This window comes from Astyanax mexicanus, chromosome 7 (genome assembly GCF_023375975.1).
Source record: "Astyanax mexicanus isolate ESR-SI-001 chromosome 7, AstMex3_surface, whole genome shotgun sequence".
Classification (NCBI taxonomy): domain Eukaryota; kingdom Metazoa; phylum Chordata; class Actinopteri; order Characiformes; family Acestrorhamphidae; genus Astyanax; species Astyanax mexicanus.
In genome coordinates, this window is record NC_064414.1 from 32,830,713 (window position 1) to 32,855,305 (window position 24,593).

Sequence of the window (24,593 nt, forward strand, 5' to 3'; positions counted from 1 at the left end):
TATTTTCTTTAATGCTTGATTATGACTTACAGCCAATGAAAACCCAAACGTTAGTGTCTCAGAAATATATATAATTATATAAGACCAACTGGTACCATTGGCAGTGTGGGCACTGTGCCAATTCCTGCTGGGAAATGAAATCTGCATCAGAGGGAGGTATGAAGTGCTGTAAGATTTTCTGGGAAACACTGCACTGACTTTAGACTTGATAAAACACAGTGGAGCAACACCAGCAGATGAAACAGCTCTCAAACCAACAAGGACTGATCAATAAATTTAGCATCTTATTTGGAAATCAAGGGAGCAGATTGGAGGAAGAGTGGAGAGACACAGTCCAAGCTGCTTGAGGTCTAGTGTGAAGTTTCTACAATCAGTGATGATTTGGAGAGACAGGTCATCTGCTGGTGTTGCTCCACTGTGTTTTATCAAGTCTAAAGTCATACTCTGTGAGAGTTTTCTATATTTTCCGCGTGTGAGTTTTCTGTGAGATTTTCTATATATTCCACGAGTGAGATTTCTGTGAGATTTTGTATAAATTCCTATATAAAGTTTATGAAGTTTTCTTTAAGTCATATTACGTGAGTGAGTTTTCTGTGAGATTTTCTATATATTTTGTGAGTTTTCTGTGAGATTTTCTATATATTTCGTGAGTTTTCTTTGAGATTTTCTATATATTCCGTGAGTTTTCTGAGATTTTCTATATACTCGGTAAGTGAGATTTTCCTTAAGACTGTCTATATATTTTTTGAGTTTCACACAAGTTAAAATAAGTTTGGGAAATATTTATTTAGCATCTCATACATGTGACACATCAATACAATTATCAGACACAAGCATCTTGTGCAATTCACCCTTTCAATGTCAAAAATAAACACTTTAACTTTAGTTTGGGAGGTGTGACTCTAGAAAAGGAGCATCCAAAAGCAATATACTTAGCAGAACAGAAGTCAGTAATCTTTTTTATAGGATAGATTTTTATAGGATAGATTTATCTTCACTTTATCTTCACTTCAGGATCAAGAGATCAGGGAAGAACTGCTGTTTCACCAAAATATTCAACAAAAATGTCTATCTGCACGTGTGTACAGGCCTTAAGCTTTCCTCTTTTTTCCCATTTTCTTCCCCAAAAGGGCTCCTTTTTTTGCTCCTCGGACCATTCCCTTAAACTGGCCCTGCAGTTTGGCCTTTTTCCTGCGAACACAAAATTACCATATCAGACTTGGTACATCCTAAATCAGTGCTAAGGTAAGTTCAGAAAATACTTAAAAAATATTTTTATTTCATCATTAGGAAATATTTGCAGTCCACACTGTGTATGGAATCACAGTTATTAAAGCATTGGTCATTGCATGACCACAATTGTCAAATATTATTGAGGCCATGTTTATTTATTGTATGATAAGCAGATACTATAATTATCGTGACAGGCCTAGATTAAATGATGTTCTTACCTGCGGTTGAGCTGTGCTTTCTGGAGAGGGATGTAGGCAAACGGGTCACATTTCCCCTTCTTCTTAATATCACCTTTCCCTTTCTGAAATTACAGCATGATGTTACAACATGTAATAGAAACATATGCTGACATGCCAAAAGTCAGCTCTGAGATCAGCTTGGGAATGCCTGCTCCTGTACAAGTTGTGAGGTGTTCTCTTGTGAATGTGGCTAAACACTGGCCATGCCAGTCATGCTTTGTCAAGGCTAAGAGTTAATTTGATATTTCTCGATCCACAGTCTCATGTGTGCATCAGGAACACATCATAGAAGACATTACCACCCACAGGAGACATCGGTGGTAATTATTGTGACTGGCAGCATCTGGTTAAAATTGTCCATGCAAACAGACAAGGGCCATTCTACATGCATATCACATAGGTCAGTGCAGTGTTCTCTAGTGTCCTTGGAAAAGGTCATCGTCCATTGTTTCTGTCCCATTGGTTTTGGCATGTCTGTATAATGTTCACCATTTGCTATAACTTTTGTCCCCTCACGTTTTCCATTCATTTTTTTATAGTATGAATGAATGTGGGCGTGAGCTGTTTTTGTCAAAAAATGGAAAGAAAAAAGAAAAAAAAAAGAAAGAGTGCTCCGGTGATCCGGTATAAAACTTCTTTAGTCCAGTGGAGAAGGAAGAAAGATAGGATTTTGGCTCTTACATGCTAACATCGCCTCTGATTGGCTAACAGCACTGCAACACCAGGAGGCGGCTGAGATAATGAGAAGCTCTAAATATTTATTAATTAGCTAATTTTCACTGTTTACTGAATTCTGCTTTTTGCAGAGTTGTTATGGCTTGAATTCCAGGTACCTTATTAAAAGACAATTGAGCCATAAAACAACAATTATAAATGTTCTAAACATACACACCTGCCTAGCTCAATTGTATCTCGCTGGTGGTGTTCCATAGACAAATTCTAACCATTTGTTTCTTAGCTCTAAATTACTGGCCAATCATTTAACACTGATGTGTTACTTGCACAAATAACACAGGAACGAGTTGTTCCGACATGCTGATCCTAGCGCTGTTAACTCCTATCTGATGAGATGGGTGGTCGCAAGCCAAGGTGGGCGTGGCCATGAATACTAATTCACAGGCTGACATAGACTCGGTGCTTTTCCTGATCGACTCGTTTTTCTGAATATTTTCTTTTACTAGCTACTGCAGACAATGAAGGCAGAGGAACACTGTATTTCACAAAGAACAAAATAAAACGTGTATTTTAGTGGAATGTCATATTTAAATATGTTACCTTTGATTTGTACTCAGATCCAGATTCTTGTCTTCCACCCAGTGGTCTATGGATCCCAATTCCACCAGCTGATCGAAAGTAACAAGTCGTTAGCATCATAAAACACCAAAACAATACAGCTTGAATCATTATTTTATATATCATTATTAAATATAACGTTCAAAAGCACGAATTAGAAATAAAAGGCTGCAACAGATTAATTTAGCACATTACCTTTGTATTTCATTTGTGGTTCAACATCCATGTCGTCATCATCCATGTCATCTTCAATTTTCCTTTTCTGTGTCTTTTTCTACCCAAAACAAATACAGATATGATACATGATCATGATGCTGTTTTGCATTTTAAATTAAGCATTGTGATTCACAGCACACTTACTGTTTTGACTCCCGCTTCTTTTAGAATGTCTTCAATGTCTTGGTTGTCATCTGGAGAAGGAACAGGACAGTTAATTGTCATGCTGAGATCAATAATTTTATGCAAATAAAAAAAAAATACAATCAATCATTGTTCACAGTTCTGACACACATTACTTGCCTTTAGCTCCGTCATCTTCATCATCTTCCTTGATGATCAGTCGGCCATCTGAAGTCACCTTGAACCCGTGTTCAACTTTGGCTGTTTTCTTCAGGTCAGGGTTTGTGGCTGCACCAAAGAAATGAAAGGTTTGAAGGCAATAATGTGGCGGTACATTACAAAATACAATTTTCTGGATACCATATACCACAAGTCACCACCCCCAGACACCTAAAACAGAGAAATGGTTACCGAGCACTCTCTGAGATGCCTTGGGGTCCAGGAAGTTGAGTGGATCATCTGACACGCCTTCCTTTAGCCATGCCTTTGCCTTCTGTTTAATTGGCTTCTTTTGGCCCTTCTTTGGACCTTCATCCTCCGAGTCATCAGAGTCCGTCTCTGCCAAAATGTCCTCAATACTGCAGACACAGAGGAAATGTTAAAAACAACAAAATGGAACTTGCAGATTTGGAACATTCATAACAGCATTCTTTTTTCTGAATCCAAAAGATGTGTGCAGGGCACCATCTTGTGGCAGGTTTATTAAGTGTGTCTTATCCTTTTAAGATTAATTTAGCATAGAAAAAAGTTGTCCTAGTATTAGACAGACCAGCACCTCATGGACTTAAATCTGTAACAAGAATCATGACTACAGTAAAGCAGTAGCACAAGCTCTGCGTGTTTCAGAGCCTGGTTGAGTACTAAGCATATACCTGTTAGTCTTGGCTTTGGGGGCGTTGTCTTCGCTGTCTGACTCGTCCTCTTCATCCTTGCTCAGGAGCTTGCGCCTTTTTGTTCTGGCCTCCACTTTACGTATGTTTGCAAGAACCTTGTGATGTTCTGCCGGCAACATGCTCTTCACCAGCTCATAGCTGAAAAAGCAGAGACAGAGAGGGATAAAACAGTCCAGATAGATTCATATATAGCAAAGGTTTTTATAACACTGCAGCTAAACTTACCCAAATTTGCGGACTAATTTAGTGAAAATGCTCTTTAGCTTCATCCTGCAGTGTCGTCTCATGTCTTCTTTCATATTGGTAATGCCCTCCATCTGAGAAAGAAAGTACATACATTAATCATTCTATTATTATAAGAATTAAACATTCATTAAATAGGAAAATTCACAAAGTGTGCCAAAAATAGGGCAAAAGTGTTGAATATTTTCAGAGTTTACTTACAATGACTGACACATGGCTGGCCAGAACCTTCACATCCAGGATAAAGAGGATGACTTTAATGAAGGCCAGACAGGCTTTGACAATCTCCCTTGTTCTACTGGAGAGCAGCAGGCAAACATTGTGCAGCAGCTGCTCCAGTGGTGAAACATCAAGTGTGTCTGAAGGACATTAAAAATTACAGTCAAACCAGTCAGTCATTAGTATCTTCATGTGGTGAGCACAAAATATTGGTAATAGATGCACTGCTTACCTTTATACTGATAAACAAGTCTGGTGAGGGCCAGTACTGTACAGGTAATCATTGTGACTGATCCAGTGAGTCCAATGTATACATGTCCCAAATACTCATTGATGGCTTCTGGAAAAATACAGCATACTAATATTTTAGCAGAAAATTAACAAAGCAGAACAATTTAATTGTTTTTTCTCAAGTAAAATGTTATTTGATCGTTCCTGATGAAGTTCACACATTAATAAGAAAATATTAACATGTCTTAATTCTCTGAAACCAAGAAACCTTCAGAGACATCGGTATGTATGCCTGATTGAGAGCAGGGACATGAGTTATGGACCCTCCACAAAAAAAAAAAAAAAAGACGTGGAATGTTTATTTCCATATATTAATGCATTAAATGTATTAACATCTTAATTTAGCCCCCTTAGTTTCTCCTAAGCAATAGTTTGGTGTATGGATCCACTGTGGATCTCTACCTCGCTCTACCTCCATCTTAGTTACGTCATGTGAGCACAGTCTGCAGTGTTTTGAGCTCCATTTGCTGCTACATGTGCGTAATGCGATGTGTTTGTTATTTAAAGGAGAACTCCGGTGTAAAATGGACTTTTGGTAGTAAAACATCATTAAAAGTACTTACCTTTGAGGAATAGCACATCTCCATTCTTCCACAGCATTCTGAGACCCAGAAATTTTAACAGTTTGTCCAAACACCCTTCAGACTGGGTGACACAGGGCATAATTTTGATTCTAGCAAGGAGGTGTAAAGCTACTTTGAGCCTTGATAAAATGTGGAAAAAAAAAGTGGAAAAAGTGATTTGTCAGGGCAAATTATGCCCCGTGTCACCCAGTCTAAAGGGTGTTTGGACAAACTGTTCAAATTTCTAGATCTCGGAATGCTGTAGGAGAACAGAGGTTTATCAAGTCCATTTTACACCGGAGTTCTCTTTTAAGACATTATCACCATTTTGTCTGTGTCTATCCAGAAAACTACTGTATAAGTGACAAAAAAGTCACTAGAGTGGTGTGGTGCTGCACTGTTCTACTGTGCAGAAACATCTGCACAAATAGGATCTTAATGTACAATGCAAAAACTTACCTTTGGAGTTCCCACTGAACTGAATGAAGGCATTGCCAATTTCCACAAGGAGGGAATAGGCATTTTTCCGTGCTCCAATCGACACTTCCTTTGTGCAAATAATCACCTAACGAGACAGAAACATCAATATGAACAACTCGACACACAGTAACGAACCCACACAAATACACTAACACAGTGTGTGAGGTACCTCAGGAAGCAGGGCAGTGAGGAAGTCTTTGTGTTCTTCATTCAGTTGTTTCACAATGTGAATAAGGCACTTCAATCTGGGCTGTTAAAATAGAGAAATAAAAAAAATCAGTGTCTATATAGATCACTATAGAAAATGTTTCAGTAACAGTAATATTATCTTTAAACATTTTAGATACATCAATATACATTATTTGCAGCATCTGTCACTGACTGACTTACATTATAGAGCACACTGCATTAATTGTCATTTCTTTTTCAGATGTTCTTAAGTACAGTCACCCATTGTGGGGGGTGGTCAAAGGTTTTATTTTTATTTTTTTATATATATTTTGCACATTGATATTGTAATTATATAGTATAAACCAAAAATGTGATAAATTGTGATATAAATTTAAACCATATTTTCAAAATTTGTCTGTGCATCTTTCATGGATTAATGCAAACATGGAGCTCTTACTCTTTTGGCAGGCGAGGAGGCGCTCTTCAGGTTGTCCAGCAGAACCTGTTTGAGCTGTTCAAGATTGCCCTGAACAAACTTCTTACACGTTTCCCTCTCCCCTCCACACATCTCCTCTAGAACCCGGTATGCCTTCTTCTGAATAGCAGAATCCTTACTCTGAGCAGACAGGTCCATTCACAGAGATACAAACACATCAGCACCAGCATATATAAGAAAATGTATTATATATATATATATATATATATATATATATATATATATATATTTATTTCAAAAATTAAGTGATTAAGGGCTTGTACCTCCAAGTAGGGCTTGATTAAATCATATGTTTGTGTCATAGTTTCTCCATCCACAAACGCAGCCATTGTCACCACCAAGTCCATTACACTATGTCTGGACAAATGAAAGGAAACAAGAGTGTCAGGAGGGAGAAGAGAGAGAGAAAAAAATTACACCGTTCTATATTCATCCCACAATAGTATTAGTTTCTTAGGGGGACACATTCCGTAGCTCCTCCATTTCCACTCATCTCCACTGTTGTTTTTACATGGATTGCTGTGAAAACGCGCACCCAAAGGGTAATTATGGTGCGTGGCAGTGAACAAACAGCTATTTTATTAAAAGCAAGCTGACGAATTTGGAGAGGTCAGTCTGGACGGGACTAAAATTACCGGAGGACCACAGAGTTCAGCGAAAAACAGTAGGTAATTCTGCCTGTAATTTTCTCAGAAGACGTCTGAGAAAAACATGTACAGGGTCCTTTCAGACGGTCATAAAATCACAGAGGACCCCCCATAAAAGATTCCAGGACCCCCTGAAAAACTAATCCCGTCTGGATAGGGGTTATAGAAGATCCTTTATTCCGAGAGCCATCAGACTCTTTAACTCCTCCCATCGGGGACGGGATGCTGCTGCTGACTGAGTTTAATCCAGTCACACCACATGGACATTACTCAACCACTTTATTATTAACACTTAAACTTCCCCAACCTCATTCAAGTACACTTTACTCATGATTGGGTATTCACATATTCACATTCTCTTTTTAAAACTATATTTGTTACAGATGCATATTTATATTATATTTCTATGTCACATCAGTCACTTTCATATTCAATGTCATTGCACTTTGCTCTGTTAATTATTTAATTATTTAATGACCATTAGCAACATCTACTGCACTGCTCCGTTTACAGATATATCTTTACCTTGTTTAGTAAGTTTTTTATAGCCTTATATATTTTCTATTCTTCTTTGTTTTAATTTATGTTTGAATATGTTTCTTATTGTATTGTTGCTGCTGGATGCCTAACTTTTCTTTGGATAAATGAAGTGTCTGTCTGTCTGTCTGTCTGTGGCAGAAATGGGTACTCTAAAAATGTTCTTTAGAAGGGGCATCTATGTAGGCATGTAACCTGGCATCCCCACCAAAAGAGTGCTCAATAAATACCTGCTTGTATAGTTCTGAGACAGCATAGAAGCACAATTTTCACTAGTGTCTATGAAATGCATTGTCTAAAATTGTCTGAAAGTGTCATAAGTAGCTAAAGTTGTTTTCACACCAGCACGATTTTGTAAGGATAAAAAAAAAACAGACTCTGGTTGTTAGTACCCTATGTACAGTTCGTTTCAGCAGGTGTGAAAACGGTAATCACAGGAGACCCAGGAGAGAACACTGGAACTTCACAGTGGTTTGTTTGTGGTGAGACAATCTGACCCAACTATCAAATACACTCCCAATATTTAAGCTAAGCGGCTGTTCAGGTGCAGTTAACCTGATTTATTACCCAGATAAATACTACAGCTATTAACTAATGCCATCTCTGCTGCAGCTCCAAGCTAAACTGTTTTCACACTGAACAAAGCATGTGTAGCGCTCATCGTCAATGCACAAATTTGTTTAATGAGCGGACATCTTTGCCACACATCCCATAAAAAAAAGCAGCAATTTTTTCTACATTTGGTGTTACACAACTCTGACCAATCAGCTCATGTGGTTTGCTTGGGGCATTTTGGTGTGTTTAGATTTGTGCCTTTGCGAAAACAAACCAAGCTGAGGGGGGAAATGCTCCAAGCAAACAAACTCATTAACTGATTCGAACCAGAGGAACAAACTACAGGTTTGAAAATGCAATTACCGTGTAAACTCTGTAGAGTCTGGACTGCTGAGCTTCTCTGTGGCTTTCTGCAAAAATGAGCTCACCATCTGGGGGAGAAAAAAAATGGTTTAAAACTTGAAAACTTAAAAAGTCTTGTACCAAAGGGAGAAAGTTATCACAGCATATATGCTCACATGCCACATGTCTATGTGCATTGTAGGTGGGAATGCTTTTTATGATATTACCAAAGTCAAAGTCAAAGTGGTTTTTAATGACATTTCAGCTATATACAGAGTACACAGTGAAACGAAACAACGTTCCTCCAGGGACCATGGTGCACATAAACACAGTGTAGACAGAACAATAAGTGCAACAGTACAAAAGTGCAGACAGACAATACAACACAATACAGACAAAGAATAATAAATAACAAGACAGTGTGCAAAAAAGACCAGTGAGGTAGTAATTACCTCTATTACACAGTGTGCAATAGAGTCCAGTGAGGTAGTAGGGTTTTTAGTGCTTCCATTTTCTGGGGTAAGTGGGGTAAGAATGTGTGTGCAAGTACAGAAAACCATCAGTTCAGTCTCTGCAGTTGAGGAGTCTGATGGCTTGGGGGTAGAAGCTGTTGCAGAATCTGGTCTATTATCCTGGTACAAGTGGCACGGTGGATTGAGGAATGTTAAATGGCCACACAACTAGACCTCACCATTAGGCCTTTCTTGAACGCTGATCATTTAAGGAAAGGCAAGGCAAGTTCATTTATATATATATATATATATATATATATATATATATATATATATATATATATATATATATATATATATATATATATATATATATACACACACACCTCACCATTAGGCCTTTCTTGAACGCTGATCATTTAAGGAAAGGCAAGGCAAGTTCATATATATATATATATATATATATATATATATATATATATATATATATATATATACACACACACAAACACACAACCACCATCCAAAGTGCTTTACAAATTAAAGAAAAATCTAATTTAAAAACATGTAAGAGAATAACAAACAAATAATATATAATTTACATATCACATATCACAATATATCACATATATCAAAAACATGAATCGTTTGGTCATTTACCTTCTGGTCAGTAACAGTCAGGTAGGCTTTAATAGTGTCGAGCACAGCCAGTCGGGATGGGTCAGTCTCTCCGGGCGTGGGCTGCTGGGTGTGCACATTAAACAAAATGGGCAGGAAGTTCTTAGCAAATCTGCCAACTTCAGCCTTCTCCTCCTCTGTAGAGAGAAACCATGAAAGACTGATGTAAATGCACACCGACCATAAGTACCATATTAAACAGTAAACACAATCTATATTAAAACTACCATGTGCTAACCCTCACACACACACACACTGCAGCTGACCTGTTTCACAGCTCTTGTAGATGAGTGTTCGCAGGGATTGGTAAATGCACATTCGGAGCTCAGGTCTTTCACTGATGGCCATACCCAGAGATCGGGCCATATTCTTAAAGGAACTGATCAGGTCAGTGGGCTTATTGCAGAAACCAGGAAGCATTGTCCAAATCTAAGCCACAGGACAAATGAGCAGACATTAACAAATAATATACACAAATCATTTTCTCATGATAAACTCATTTTCAATGTAGGTTAAGCATTTACAATAACCACATATTAAAAGAGGAAAAAATAATCTTAACAGATAAGGATCCTAACTCCTTGATAATCCCAAAATTTTCACCGAAAACATTAATTAATTAATTATATTATTTACAATGACTACCTCCTGCTCTATTGCACATCATATTGCACAATTTGCTTATACAATACACCGTCAGCGCGCCTTATAATCTGGTGTGCTTTATGTATAAATTTTACCAGTCAGGTTGTAAGGAGCAGTAAAGCCACTCCGCTGAAGTACAGAGTTATAAAAGAATTTCAGTTTAGTTCTCCAGCACCAGGGCTGGAGTAGCATTAGCCGCGGACCGCTATTTCCACGTTCAGAGGTGAGTATTATTGGCCTGTAGCCTGCTTCTAACCCTGGCTAGCACTGCTGGAACAGAATTAGCATTACCTGCTAACCGTGCTAGCTCTTTATCAGAGAGCAGCTTGCACATTAACCGCATTAAAACAAGCTAGGTGCGTTGAACCACTAGCAAACATTGATAGCGGTTAGTCACTAATGCTAAATCAGAAATTATTTGTAGTGTCTCTTAAAATGCGCCTTATAATAATAATAATAATAATCTGGTGGTTCCTGGTGTATAAAAATAGACCAGGAACCACTGATAGTGTGCATTATAATCTGGTGCCCCTTGTAGTGAGAAAAATACAGTACACTCATCTATTTTGTGTTATTTAACATCTAAATCTTTGTATTATTTTGTTCAATCTTTCTATCTTAAAGTTCATGTGAGCGAGGATATATGACCATGTATGTGATTTGATTGGTTTTTGCTGTTACCTGCAACTGCAATGTCTGGTATACTTTAGCACACAGTTTCTGTCCTGATTTCTCCAACTCTTCAGCTGAAAACAAACAAAAACACAGGATAAAAAGCCAACAATTTCATAAACATTAAAGCAAAAAAATAATATATGAGTAAAATCAAACAACTGAAAATATAGCAGGCAGTCTAATGGAATCATGCACACTGTACAAACTAATGAAAGACACAAACCTTTTTGTTTTAGAGTTGAAGCCAATGGAAGGAAGTAAGAGGTGAAATAACTGAGCTGAGTGTTTTTCACATGGTCCCTGATCACTGGGATGAGCCAGCTGCGTGGAAACTCCATGTCATCACTAAAAATGCAAACCTCATAGTTAACACCAAACAAAAAATCATACATATTTTAGTTAAAAAAAAAAAAAAAAAAAAAAAAACACCTTTCAATAAATGTTTTAAAAATGTAAGAGCTGGGCAACTGATGTGTCAATGTGCTCATGAACTGTCTAGTGCCTACTTAAAAATATTACTACGTGCATATGTATTTATATGTATGTATCATACAGGTATATGGATTTTTGTTTCATGTGAAACAAAACTTAAGAGTGACTACAGGTTAGGTCCATAATTATGTGGACAATGAATATTTTTATAATTCTGTCACTGAACTTAATCAATTATATTAATGGATAAGAAATTAAGCAAGCAAGATGTGACTGAAGTGCAGGCGGCTTACAGCTTTAATTCAAGCAACTGACCAGAAACAATGCATTAAACATTATAGCAACAAAATTACAGCATTTTATTTTTATTCCCTCCATTTTTACAGGCTCAAAGGTAACTGGGCAAACAAATACACTATCCTCCAGGGTTTTAAGAACCTCATCTGTTTTATGATGTAAATGCAATTAATAACAAAATTTGAATCATGACATGCAGCACTGAAATATTTTTATTTGTGGTGTTTGTACTCACTCTATGCCAGTGATTTGCAGGGGGACAGCACTCAGGACCACCTGTGGGCCCATGCTTTCAACTGCAGCCCCCATGGCCAAGTCCAGTTCACCACAGAAGGGGAAGCTTGGAGTGACCCGCAGATCACTCAAGGACTGCAGACTCTGGAGAGCAGAAACACAAACACACAATTATTAATAAGAATTTGAGCAGCTGCACAAACAAAGCAAGACATCAGTACATTCCACATCCATCAAACCAAAGACATGTTCCTTCTTTTTTCTACAACAGGAGCAGGGAGCCAAATCTGGAGAATTTGGATTGGATGTCTGCAGTCTAAGCTCCTACCTTGATCATTATGGGGTGGGCTTGTTTCCCTGCAGCTTTGTAGAAGCAGCCAAGAATCTGCAGCACGAACGGCCAGGTGGCGTGGAAGCGATATGACAGGCCTTCTTCCACAACACTGCAGGAAATAGAAAGAACAAAAAATAAAGAAGAGGTAAAAAAAACAATAATTACAATACAATTAAATTAAATTAACGATTAATCTGTGAAAAATACAATTGCAAAAACTTACCGGAACATCTTAATGACAGAAAGTCCATTGCCAGTAGATGTGCTGGGCAGAACAGGCCCAATCTCTGCCATATGAGGTGCCACACACTCATTGATTAGGGTCTATAATATGAAAACATAAAAAAAAAATGTACAATGTACAAAGGTAATGCAATTATTAATCACTGCACAACCAAAAAATAAATAAAATAGAACACAAAATAAAATTAAAATTCAGAAACACAAGAATTCTGCATTCACCTTTAGGGTCTGTGTGGCAGCAGAGACCACCTGAGTGTGTGGGGACAGAAGACAAGACATGGCCGCTGCAAAAAGTCGAGGGAGATGGCCCAGACTCAGAGAGCTCTGTAAACTAAATACCACAACACCACATCAGCCACATCACATACTCTACAAATTCACTTTACTTAAAGGCTTATACTGCTTAACTTACAAACCAACAAGCATCGCTCACCTAGAGAGATGGACATGGGCTTTCTCCATAACTGTAAGCCATGCTAGCAGAGGCTGCAGGTCGTTTTCACTGGGGACGTAGTCGTACAAAGCCTAAAAGAAAGGAAAGGTAGTTTACAGAGAGACAGTCTCAGTGCTTTTTATAAAATAACAAGAGTGTTTAGGAAAACAGGGACAAAGAGCAGGAATAAGGATTTGTGGTTATGTGCATGAGTTAAAAGTGACTGTTCAGTAAAATGTGGATTTTTGCAAAAAATATTGCAAAAAGTTTGTCTTATATCTCTTTTATACTTCTACAGTGCTCAATAAAACAAGTGTAAAAATGGAAAGCTACAGCTACAAAAGGCATTAGGTAAAAAAAATGCAAAATCTGTATAAAAGTAAGTGTGCGCATGCTTGTGCTCCATTCTTACCATGATAATCTGGGCATTGAGCTCTGCAGACATGCTGGAGGAGCTGGGTTTAGAGCTGAACAGTTTGTGGAAAGCCTGCATCGCTCCTGCTGTTACCAGCTTTTAAAAACAAAACAAAGAAATGAGCCTAATCAATATCAATAATCAATTCTAGCTTCCACTGTGCACAAATCCATGTTGTAAATATGCAGCTGGAGAAGGGGCTGATTCTTACCACATGACTGAGAGTCATTACTCGAAGGAGTGTCTCACAACAGGACTTCACAGAGCTGAGGGGGAATGTATTAATCAGCTCCTTTATAAGCCCCAACACATGCAGAGTGGTAGTGTCTTCCTTATTGCCTGATCGAAACAGATAGAAGCAGAAAGGCTTAGACAGGTCAGAAGCAATATATTGTTTGGGTATTGAATAGAACTTCACAATACAGGGGTTATGATTTAATATAGTGCAATATGCTGCAATACTGTACCAACTTTCAACATTATATTAATAAAATCTGACCAAAAGAAAAGTTTACTTTTTTTTTTATTTAAGAGTGGAATCTAGCAACATTTGTTGTAAGGTTTTACAGACACAAATCCATCAGCCTACCTCCTGCCTGTTCCATTTCTTTGATGCAATACTTGGCTGTGGTGACCGCAGCAGGGTGGTGGCTGGGGGCATTGTCTATGAACATGCAGTCACTGCCACGGAGAATGGAACAAACACCTTGCTGGGCTGCTTTACGTACCTGAAACACATCAGCAATGACATTCGTTATACTACAGTTAGGTCTGACCCAGAAATGTGTGAACAAGAACAGCAACTATGACTGACTGACCGACACATACAGCGCGTTTTGTCCTTGTTGCTTATGAAGGACTTGTTATAATGAACTTATTTTACACAGAGGAACTACTGTATTTGCAATTTGCAATTTGTTTTTTAAGCAAACTTTTTGTTCTTTGATATGAAGGACTTCCTTTTTGCACTTTTTTTAACGGTTTGTCTTTTGCCGTATTAAAATGCATTAATATGCAGAAAATAGTTGTTGATAAATGTTGGTGCTGTAAACATACAGATATAAATTCATATAAAATTTGTTCTTATTGAAAATCATTTGTAGCGTTTTTCATATTCAATTATTTGAAGTGCGAGGTCATGTGGCCCTCCAATGGTCATGCTGAAAAAAATGTGGCCCTCTCCATCATGGAAGTTGCCCATCCCTGAAGTAGACGATGGATGATCACAAGCAATCAAACCAAGCTGAACTGCTTGCATTTTTGCACCAGGAGTGACAAAGTTATCCAAAAGCAGTGCGTAAGACTGGTGGAGGAGAACATGCCAAGATGCATAAAAACTGTGATTAAAAACCAGGGTTATTCCACCAAATATTGATTTCTGAACTCTTAAAACTGTGATTAAAAACCAGGGTTATTCCACCAAATATTGATTTCTGAACTCTTAAAACTGTATGAATATAAACTTGTTTTCTTTGCATTTTTTGAGGTCTGAAAGCTCTGCATCCTTTTTTTGTTATTTCAGCCATTTCTCATTTTCTGCAATTAAATGCTCTAAATGACAATAATTTTATTTGTAATTTGGGAGAAATGTTGCAAAATCTCAGCAAAAAAGAAACTGATTCAGAAACTGAAGTGGTCTCTTAATTTTTTCCCAGAGATGTATAACCTAGCAAAGATACAACAAGACACCAGCAACATTATAATTCTACAAGTAAGAGAGTGCCAAAAAATTATATTTGCCATTTTACTATACATTAATTACAGTCATTAAAACAAATTAAAACTACAAGCAAAATGAAAGCACTGTTAATCCCAAACCAAACACAAATGCTAGAGGATAATGGATTTAAAACAGAGCAACAATGCTTCTAGGCTGGGGCCATTTTGTGGCTTGTGACAATAAAACAAAATAGTTTAGACTAATTAGGTAATCAGAGTGATAATATAAATACAGAGTGGGTACCACCAAAAAAATCAGCTGCACATAAAAAGGAACTTTTCCAAATGTTTAATAGCTTTGGTAGTGTGTGTAGCCTCGTGAATTATGTAACATGTAAGAGCAACCTGATGGAGAGGAATCTTCACACGATGCGAAAGTTTCACAAATCTCATCTCAATACTGAATAAATAAACTAAATAAAATAATATTCAAAGAGCTGTCCACAAAACCATTTTTCCTAGCAAATTCATCTTCAGGAATGCACACTACTCTTACAATTTCATAAATAATAGATGTAAAGCATTTTGCTGCTGACCTTTGGTTTAGCGTGTACAGTAAAGCTCAGCAGACCATGGTAGACTTGAAGGGTGGATGGATAACCCCATACTGAGAGATCCTGCTTCCTCAGCAAGGTCGCCAGGCATGACAGGATCTGGTAAATTTTGAAACAAAAAATCATTAATTAGGAAAGTCAATAAATGAGGGATTTTAAATACTTTTACATTAAATGTCAATCTGTACCGACTGTACATACCCATCGTACAGCAGACACAGAGTCTGTGCCGGCCTGTTTTGACATGACCTCCATAAAGGCCTTTGCTGTGTCTGAGAACTTCTTTATCAGCACTGCAGCAGGCACCCTACAGAAAGACATACAAGATAAACTTTTCACTTTCATATTTTCAAACAATTTAGTAAATGACAGTGAAAAAAAAGAGATACATTACACACAAAATGTACACAAATGCCTGAAACATTTGCTCACTACTAGAACACTAATATTAATAGTAATAAAAGTAATAACAACAACAACAACATGTTTTTACCAACAGACAAAAACAAATATTTTATTCAGAATCTGACACACATACAGAAACAGAAATTAATTCAGCTATTTGTAATGAAATGTAGATAACAACAATAAGCTCTACATGTTCAGAAAAACATTGATTTCAATATAATTTGTCACGACAATGGTAAAATACAGCTCTGAAAACAAAATGGGAGAGCACTTAAAAACGATGAGTTTCTTTAATTTTACCAAACTGAAACCCTCTGGAATGCAATCAAGAGGACGATGGATGATCACAAGCCATCAAACCAAACTGAACTGCTAGACTTTTTGCACCAGGAGTGGCATAAAGTTATCCAAAAGCAGTGTGTCAGACTGGCGGAGGAGAACATGCCAAGATGCTTGAAAACTGTGATAAAAATCAGGGTTATTCCACCAAATATTGATTTCTGAACTCTTAAACCTTTATGGACATGAACTAGTTTTCTTTGCATTATTTGAGGTCTGAAAGCTCTGCATCTTTTTTGTTATTTCAGCCATTTCTTATTTTCTGCAAATAAATGCTCTAAATTACAATATTTTTATTTGGAATTTGAGAGAATTGTTGTCTGTAGTTTATACAGTAAAACAACAATGTTCATTTTACTCAAACATATACCTATAAATAGCAAAATCAGAGAAACGGATTCAGAAACTGAAGTAGTCTCTTAATTTTTTCCAGAGCTGTATATCACATTGTCTCGCACCAGATTAAACAAATATGACCCACCTTTTCATTACCAGGTTCAGAAGGTAGGCCACAGCAGCCAACGATTCGCTGCTCTCCACTGCCTCAAGAGTAGTCATCTATTACAGGAAGAAGATTTTCAGACCAACTTAAAATCCATGATTAATCAATGCTTCTAATGCACTACTTTTATTATGAGTTTATTATGAGTCATTGTTTTGTTTATAACTAGTACACAAGTGTGATGATTACAGCCCAGTCCTTAAAACCTGCTAAACTGAACCAATAAAACATTGAAACAGAACAAAAGATTGAATATTAAATCTACTCACCAGAGCAGCAAAGTACTCTGTCTCTGTTTCCTTCCCCCCTTGAGAGCGAATCACTTCTGTTACAGCTGCTAAGACAGCACAGATCTGCAGAACATCAGAACCAGCCTGTATGTTAACTGAGATACAGCTACAATACACCCTTTGGATTCACAGCGGTGAACCTATTAGACACAAACCTCTTTGTGTGCTGCAGAGTTGGACTCCCAGTAACGCTGGACTTTTCTAAAGGTGAGATTAGAGCAGTCCGACAGTCCACTAAGAAACGTCCCAGATGTTCTTTCTGTGAATGCTGCCTCCTCCATGGCATCACCATCCCCACCTCTCTCCAGGGTACCTGTCTGAAGCTCATTGTGGAGTTTCAGGGCATCAACTGTAAGGTTGCTTTTCTCTGTAAGAACAAAAAAAATCACATGTCCTGCATTAGCACACAGGAGATGGATAGTAAGCAGTTATATTCAGTCACAGCACTATGTTGTTATGTTGTTTATATTAGATCACAAAATCCAGCCCTGTGTCCGTTTTTGTTTTGCTTTTGACAGACTGCTTCATGTTTCACATTTTCAAGCCCAATCTCAAAAAAAAGAAGCAGAAAGCTTAAAGGAGAACTCCGGTGAGAAATACAATTGGAGTGTAATGAAACATGAAAATGAGTACAACATTTTGTCTAATAGCCCGCTTCTATTCACCCCCAGCATTCCAAAAGAAAACACTTTTAGCCGACGCTAAACCGGGGCTGAAACCCTGATATAATACACATGACAATTTTATAACCTGTGTAAAACCTTTCATTAAAGCATTTAATGGTTCAATGGTTTGAACAGACCTGTAGTAGCTGAAATACACTTTTAAAATGAGCTTTTATCTCCAGCACTAACCCAGTACTGCTACGTTCTGTAAATAAGCTCAGATGAAAGAGTGCATATTCACACACTGTTCTGCAGTGATGCTCCCAGGTTATTCATAGTTCTGAACTGATTTCTAGGACAAAATGTTAAAATTAAAGCTGTCTCAAATAAGCATTAACACATGTGATTAAAACTATCTCTGCTGCTCAAAGCTGTTTACACACATGGTATGTGCAGCGTTCACTGCTCGCAGCCGCGCCTCTCCTTTTTACTATGTGCACATCCCATTGTTAAGATGTTCTAAAGTGCAGTGGCAAATTTTCAGCAGCAATTTAAAGCAGCTTCACACTGCATAGAGCTGGAACACAGAATCTTCTCGCTATATTCACTTTCTTGCTCCCACGCCAGACAGTTTTGACCAATCAGAGGAAACAACATGCTCATGTGGTATATGGAAGTGCATTTTGATGCATTTATGTCAGGGCTGGACTGGTAATCTGATGTACTGGGTGTTTGTCCGGTGGGCCGAAAGTCCTCAGGGGCCGACGCTGTTGGATTTATTTTATTTTATTTCTTTTTTTTTTTTTTTAAGAGACCGGCCTTTAAGAGGGCGGCCCATTGGCCCAACTTCTATATAGACAGCGGACCTAACCAATCAGGATATAGGACGAAAGTGGCCCCTCCCTCTCTCTGCGTGATCCACTTTAATTCTGGCTATGTTCGGTGTTAAACGCATATGTTAAAGGAGAGGCAGCATGGAAGAACAGAAGCGGCAGAAAGCGGGTGCAAAGAAATAGAAGTGTCTCACTGTAGCTGCTACAAAATGTGTTAAAATCACAGACATGTTTGCTGTGTAGCCTCCTCGTCCTCAGCAGCAGCAGCAGACAGAGATGCAGGTTTGTGACGGATAAACCGAGGGACAGACTGAGCGGGAAAGTGTAGCACGTAAACAGGTAACGTTAGCGTAACACAGGTACTTTGAGGTGATGGAGGTAACGTTAGCTCTATTACATGAGAATGATGAGGAATGGCGATTGATTAGTATCAATATTAATTGGTATTTGCATACTTCCCAAAATCTGGCAGTCACGCTCCCTTATCCTGATAAAATAGCAAACGGTCAAGACTGAGAAGTGTTTGATGAGCAGCAGCATCCTTTTTGGGGTACATCATAACATTTTAGATATTTAGGTTAAAGCTGTGTTGAAAGGCTGCATAGTAGTTTGAGTTTGTAGCCTCTATGCTGTGGTTCAACATGTTTCAAACAGCACTCAAACAAGTGAAATAAAAGATTTTACTGATAAATGATAAGTAAAAGATTTGCAATTTAAGCATGACTAAAGAAAGTGTAAAAAGTGAACAAGAATAAGAATAAAACAGAATAAGAATAAAACAGTGTCAGACAGTTGCGTTGCATGAATTCATAAAGCAGCCCTGTTTGTAGCCTGATACAAATACATTTTATAGCTGTTTAAAGGAGGAAGCACCTTTAACCTGAAGAATTAGAATTGAGCTGTTATATCAGAGGAATTCAGAAAATACATATAAGAGATGATAAAAAGGATTTTTTAAAAAATCAATCGGACTACACAGAGCAGACAAAAACGGTGGACTTAATAATAGACACTAAACTAGTTTTGGGCAGTATGACCAAAAATGCATATCACGTATTTTTTAAGATCCATGCGGTTTCACAGTATATCACGGTATTTTTATCATTATTTATTTATATATTTTTGCATGACTGGGCTTTTATATAGGCTGTGACTTACTCTACTGTTTGGAGTTTACATAAAAAGAAACACTAAGGCTTTAAATTAAGGCTTTGATTAGTATTGGGTTTACTTTGACCCACAAAATATATGCGGTAATCAAACTTTATTAGCAGAAAAACAGCTAAATAATGTAAACAACAGATCTTAAAAAGAGATACACCAGCAACTTTAACACGGTTTCCTTTACAAAACTAAATACTTTAATAAATAATGTAAGCCATTAGAACCAGTATTAAAAAAAACAGCCACATTTCTCTTTTTTCTCAGAGCTGGGAACAGCTAGTTAGAGTGACAGTATTTGAACACTCAGCATGTTTCTTTGGTGGTGCTGTTCTACAGTTCAAAATTGTGCAATGGTACACCATATGAACCGGTATACAGCCCAGCACTACACTAAACATCTTATATTTAATATGTTGATGACACATTATGCTTCTCTGTTACCCCACATACATCACATAACCAGCTCTTTTACCATAACCACACCTTTTTTGAATAGAGCTGAATAACGTTTAAAAAAAAGGAATTCTGTGGGGATATAAAAATTTGACAATATAAGCAGAGGTTACACTAGCTGTTACACTTAAGTAATGGAGGTAGAATTACAGTATATTAGAAAAAAACGTGATTGAAAGTTGTCTGTTTTGCCATTGAAACCTATGGGGATGGGTGGGGTTACACAGCTTTCTGCAGCCGAACAGCACTGGGCGCCAGACCTGTGGTGGCTTTACTTTTGAGAGACGATGCTCTGTCCAGCTATATACAGTCTATGGTCTAAACCAAAAATGCCACGGCCGATTTTTTGTCCCAGTCCAGCCCTGGTTTAATTCAGAAATCCTTACAAGCAAGCTGAGTAAAACATAATAACTGTATAACTGATTGTAACTGTACAGCACTTTGTTTTTAAATGTGCTCTATAAATAAATTTTACTTACTTACTTTTACTATGTAAACATCCACTATAAAAACATTGGTCTTACAGGGCCACTTAAACCCTTGACTTTAGATGATTCCACATTCAAATTTAAAAAACGCACCAACAAAATTGGAGGGGTAGATTGGAAGGGCCACTGGGCGATGTATGGGTTTAGAGGCGGGGCAGGAGGGAGGGTGTGCCTCTGATGATAGTGAGATGCAAATGGTTGGACGTCAGCAGGGGGGGGGGGGGGGGGTGTGGTATTATTGATTGGCTGATCTGCATATTGTGATGTGTCTGTGTACCAAAGTATAGCACAGTTGAACCTATGAGGGCACTACAGAGATGGAAATAAGCACAATAAAAGTGTTTTTTAAAGTTTTGGGTTTAGTGTCTCTTTAGAAACAACGATTAATTAATTGCGGTTAATCACAGAATATTTTTGTGATTAATCTGAAAAGAAAATGTCATCGATTGACACCACTAGTCAAAATACAAGTAATAAAATTATTGTTGTGTCATCAGGATTTTAACCGTAAAATATTTACAGGTATAAGAGAAAACCTTGAATAAGCTTCTCCATGAATTCAGCTGATTTAATTTTGAATTTGGTGTCAGTATACAGAAGTGGGTCTGAGCTCTTGCTGGATGTGTCACTTATTTACGAGTCACGAGTTAAAGTGGGGACAAGTATGTGACACATAACATACCTATCCACGACCTGTTTTACACTAAGAGAAATTAAAGCCTAAACTACACAGAAAGCTAACTAGCGAACTTTAACTGCAGCCACGTGCTCCTCCTGCAGGCCAGCTGAGAGAGGGTAAACAGCGGCGGCTGTGGGTTAGTTAGCTAGTCAGCGTTACCTGAGGGGCGGCTGAAAAACCGGCTCCTCGCTGCTTGTCGGTACCGGCTGGTCTGCGGGTTGGAGTCGCTGCTGTGTCCTTTCTTCCAGCGCTTCAGTTTCTGAGAGGCGCCGGAGCGCAGTTTCCCTGTTTTCACCATGTCTGGAGGAGCAGTAACCGCGTGCTAGCGGAGCTCAGCTCTCTCACGCGCACACGCCGGGCCACGCTGGGATAGCGGTCGCTCCTTGGGTGTCGTCATCACTCTGAGCCCCCTCACTGCGCCGCTAGGGGGCGCACCACCACGCAAACACAGCGGTGTTTACTGAGAGAGAAGTCTGTACACTGTGAACTTAAACTAATATGAAGTTTCTGAAGATATACATTAGATGGGTAAAAACTTTCTACCTTTCACCAACAGGTTTTGTTACAGTGGAAAATTCAGTCCCCAATATGGAATAACAGAGTCATACTGAATAGAAGAAGACTGGTGGCAAAAGCAAATCTGGTCTATTATGCACGTACTGGATGAAAATGGTAATACAGTTAATTAGGAGGAATGTAATAACAAGTATGGCACTGATTGTTCAAAGGAAACTTACAAGGAAATAATAGATCAAATCCCAAATGTCATTAAATATATATATATATATATATATATATTTTTTTTTTTTGCCAAACACGACACCTAGATTAGATTTAAATTGATTGTGTGGACATTGTGGATAAAAAAAGTTTCTTAGTCACTATTTAATAAAAAACATTTATACCCAGAAAAACAAAAAGTGATATCTACCTACAAAAATTGGACAAGTCTGCAATTTCTAAAATTAGGACAACCTATTTAAAATTCCCAATTTCTCCTAAATATAAAGAAATTTAAAATCATAAACAATATATACCCCTCCAATGAGTTCATGATAAAGAGATTTAAATTAGATGTAGGAAATTGTGGCTCCTGTAAAACAGAAGTGGAAACTATTGAACACTTGTTTTATGAGTGTGTAAAAGTTCAAAGTCTGTGGAGATCGCTCCACATTTTTTTGTCTTCCAAATCCATAGGTGTAGATTTCTTCTCCTTTCACAATATTCAGTTTGGTATATTTCTTGAAGATAAAACTGTTGAATATTTGATTAATAATGTAATTATCATAACGAAATATTATAAACATAAATATTGATTTGCTAAATGCTCCCCCTCGTTGTCAGCTCTCAAATACGAACTCTCTATGTTTGAAAGGTGTCTGAGAAAGATGCTTAACACAAAAGCTAAAAAGTTTGCAATAATAGAAGAATTTCAGTTATTAATCACTTAGCATATTCCTTTATTTGTTTATTTTTTTGTAATATATTTTGTCTGTGATATGTTCTCTTAATGTTTTGTTATGGAAGAATATTCTTATTACATACTGCAGGAAGGGTGTTGTATATGAAAGTCAATGATAGTTGTTTTGAGAACATCATTGTTATTGTTTTGTTCTTGTTGCTCAATAAACATTTTTACATGGATACATTTTATGAAGTATTTTGAGATGGATTTCTTTTGATCTGTGTATGAAATATCTGTTAGTTGCTTGAAACACTTTCTCAAATGATAGATAAGGAAAATCCACTTTTCCACTTACAAATTCCAATTGGCAAACAGCTTTGATTAATAGTTAATGCTTTTTTTTAATATGTGTGTTGTTACATATTTAATTTAAAATGTCAAAACCTTCAGTTTTGAGCTTTGGGGTTTTACTAGGTAACAACAGATATTTGTATTGAGCCTTGTGAAGAAGTAATTTTGGTGATATGCTCTTACATGGAATGTTATAATCATTCTGTGGCAAATTCCATCCCAAAAGAATTACTTTGATTATTATATTTTATAATTATTATTGTAATGAATTGTATCTAAGCTCTTCACATAGATACAGTTCACCATGTATTCAGCAAATTAGTTACAAACTTTAAACCCTTTTCATACCAATATTTCTTTTATTATAAATTATTATTATTATTATTATTATTATTATTATTATTATTATTATTATTATTATTATTATTATTATTATTATTATTATTATTATTATATAGTATGTGTTGATTATTCCATAATAAATTAGCAAGAGGGGCAAACTAAGGGGGAAGTCAGGTCGGACAGTTTCCACCTGCAGCCGACGAGAACTATAGCAAATCTTGCGGTGTGTCTCTTATAAAAAAATAATCCTCTGATATTATAGCATTAAACTGCATGGATATGAGCTACAATAACAGCTATGGATAACAGCTAGTTTACTATTAGGATTTTTTTTTAATTATAAGCACAAAGTGCTGTGTATTATTTATATGAGAGGAAATTATATTATATCAAAACAATTCAATGTTCTTTTTCAAACATATTTGGCCTGCCTATTTTTTAAATAGTAATATTTATTAGTATAAATTTATATTGATTTTAAAACAACAAAAACAATAATAATAATAACAACAGTTATTCTGATAAAACAAGCTTTCTTGTTTGCAGTTTTTAAACGACAATGATATAAAAATACAAAATACAAAAGGGATTTTAGTGCGTTAATAAAACGACGAATGACACAAACATGATCACAATATCGTTATAATGTGCATTACTTAGTTGAAAGATTTATTTTATATATATATTTTGTATTTTACAATAAACAGAAACAGTGTCAATGGGGATTAAACTCGGTCATCAAGGCGTCTCTCCCCTCGCTGTCAAAACGTTAACTGTTTTCTGAAAATAAATGTTTTTAGATTTGTTGTTCTGGTTGGCTCTACTCCTCTTAATCCATTGCTTATTTTTAAATAGCCATAAAAACATTTTTTGTGTGTTTCTTGAAAACCTTGAAGACAAAATGAGTTGGTGATTAATTTAGGCTGGTGTCTATAATATGAAACCTTAAAAGGTGCTGCATAGAACCACTTCACTGATTCAGTGATTCAAAACACACAAACAGCAGAAAAAAGTGTCAACCACTTTGGTAAATCTCCATTTTTACATGTCATGTATTTAACACATCTGTGTGTGTGTGTGTG

The 24,593-nt window shown here is 37.0% G+C and overlaps 1 protein-coding gene across 1 annotated transcript; it reads right to left on the bottom strand.

Moving 5' to 3' along the window:
- Positions 1-767: 767 nt before the first annotated feature.
- Positions 768-21,789, bottom strand: rrp12 (ribosomal RNA processing 12 homolog). The gene is made up of 34 exons (XM_022684799.2): positions 21,573-21,789; positions 17,347-17,558; positions 17,171-17,254; positions 16,881-16,957; positions 15,854-15,959; positions 15,635-15,751; positions 13,969-14,107; positions 13,591-13,718; positions 13,377-13,475; positions 12,965-13,056; positions 12,751-12,862; positions 12,512-12,612; positions 12,283-12,397; positions 11,956-12,098; positions 11,215-11,336; positions 10,998-11,062; positions 9,938-10,100; positions 9,654-9,808; positions 8,563-8,630; positions 6,724-6,817; positions 6,422-6,580; positions 5,963-6,043; positions 5,773-5,878; positions 4,692-4,799; positions 4,442-4,599; positions 4,223-4,314; positions 3,977-4,135; positions 3,516-3,682; positions 3,285-3,392; positions 3,126-3,175; positions 2,961-3,039; positions 2,748-2,815; positions 1,452-1,534; positions 768-1,191 (listed from the first exon to the last, which is right to left on the bottom strand). The coding sequence occupies exons 1-34, from the start codon at positions 21,709-21,711 to the stop codon at positions 1,092-1,094; spliced, it is 3,849 nt and encodes a 1,282-aa protein (XP_022540520.2). The 5' UTR covers positions 21,712-21,789; the 3' UTR covers positions 768-1,091.
- Between the last annotated feature and the right edge of the window lie 2,804 nt (positions 21,790-24,593).

Coding starts and splice junctions, on each gene's coding strand:
- rrp12 (XM_022684799.2), bottom strand. CDS start 21,711: ATGGTGAAAACAGGGAAACTGCGCTCCGGCGCCTCTCAGAAACTGAAG. Junction 15,752..15,853: donor CTGTGTCTGCTGTACGATGG/GTATGTACAGTC, acceptor AAAATTTACCAG/ATCCTGTCATGCCTGGCGAC. Junction 3,040..3,125: donor AAGAAGCGGGAGTCAAAACA/GTAAGTGTGCTG, acceptor TGTTTTGGGTAG/AAAAAGACACAGAAAAGGAA.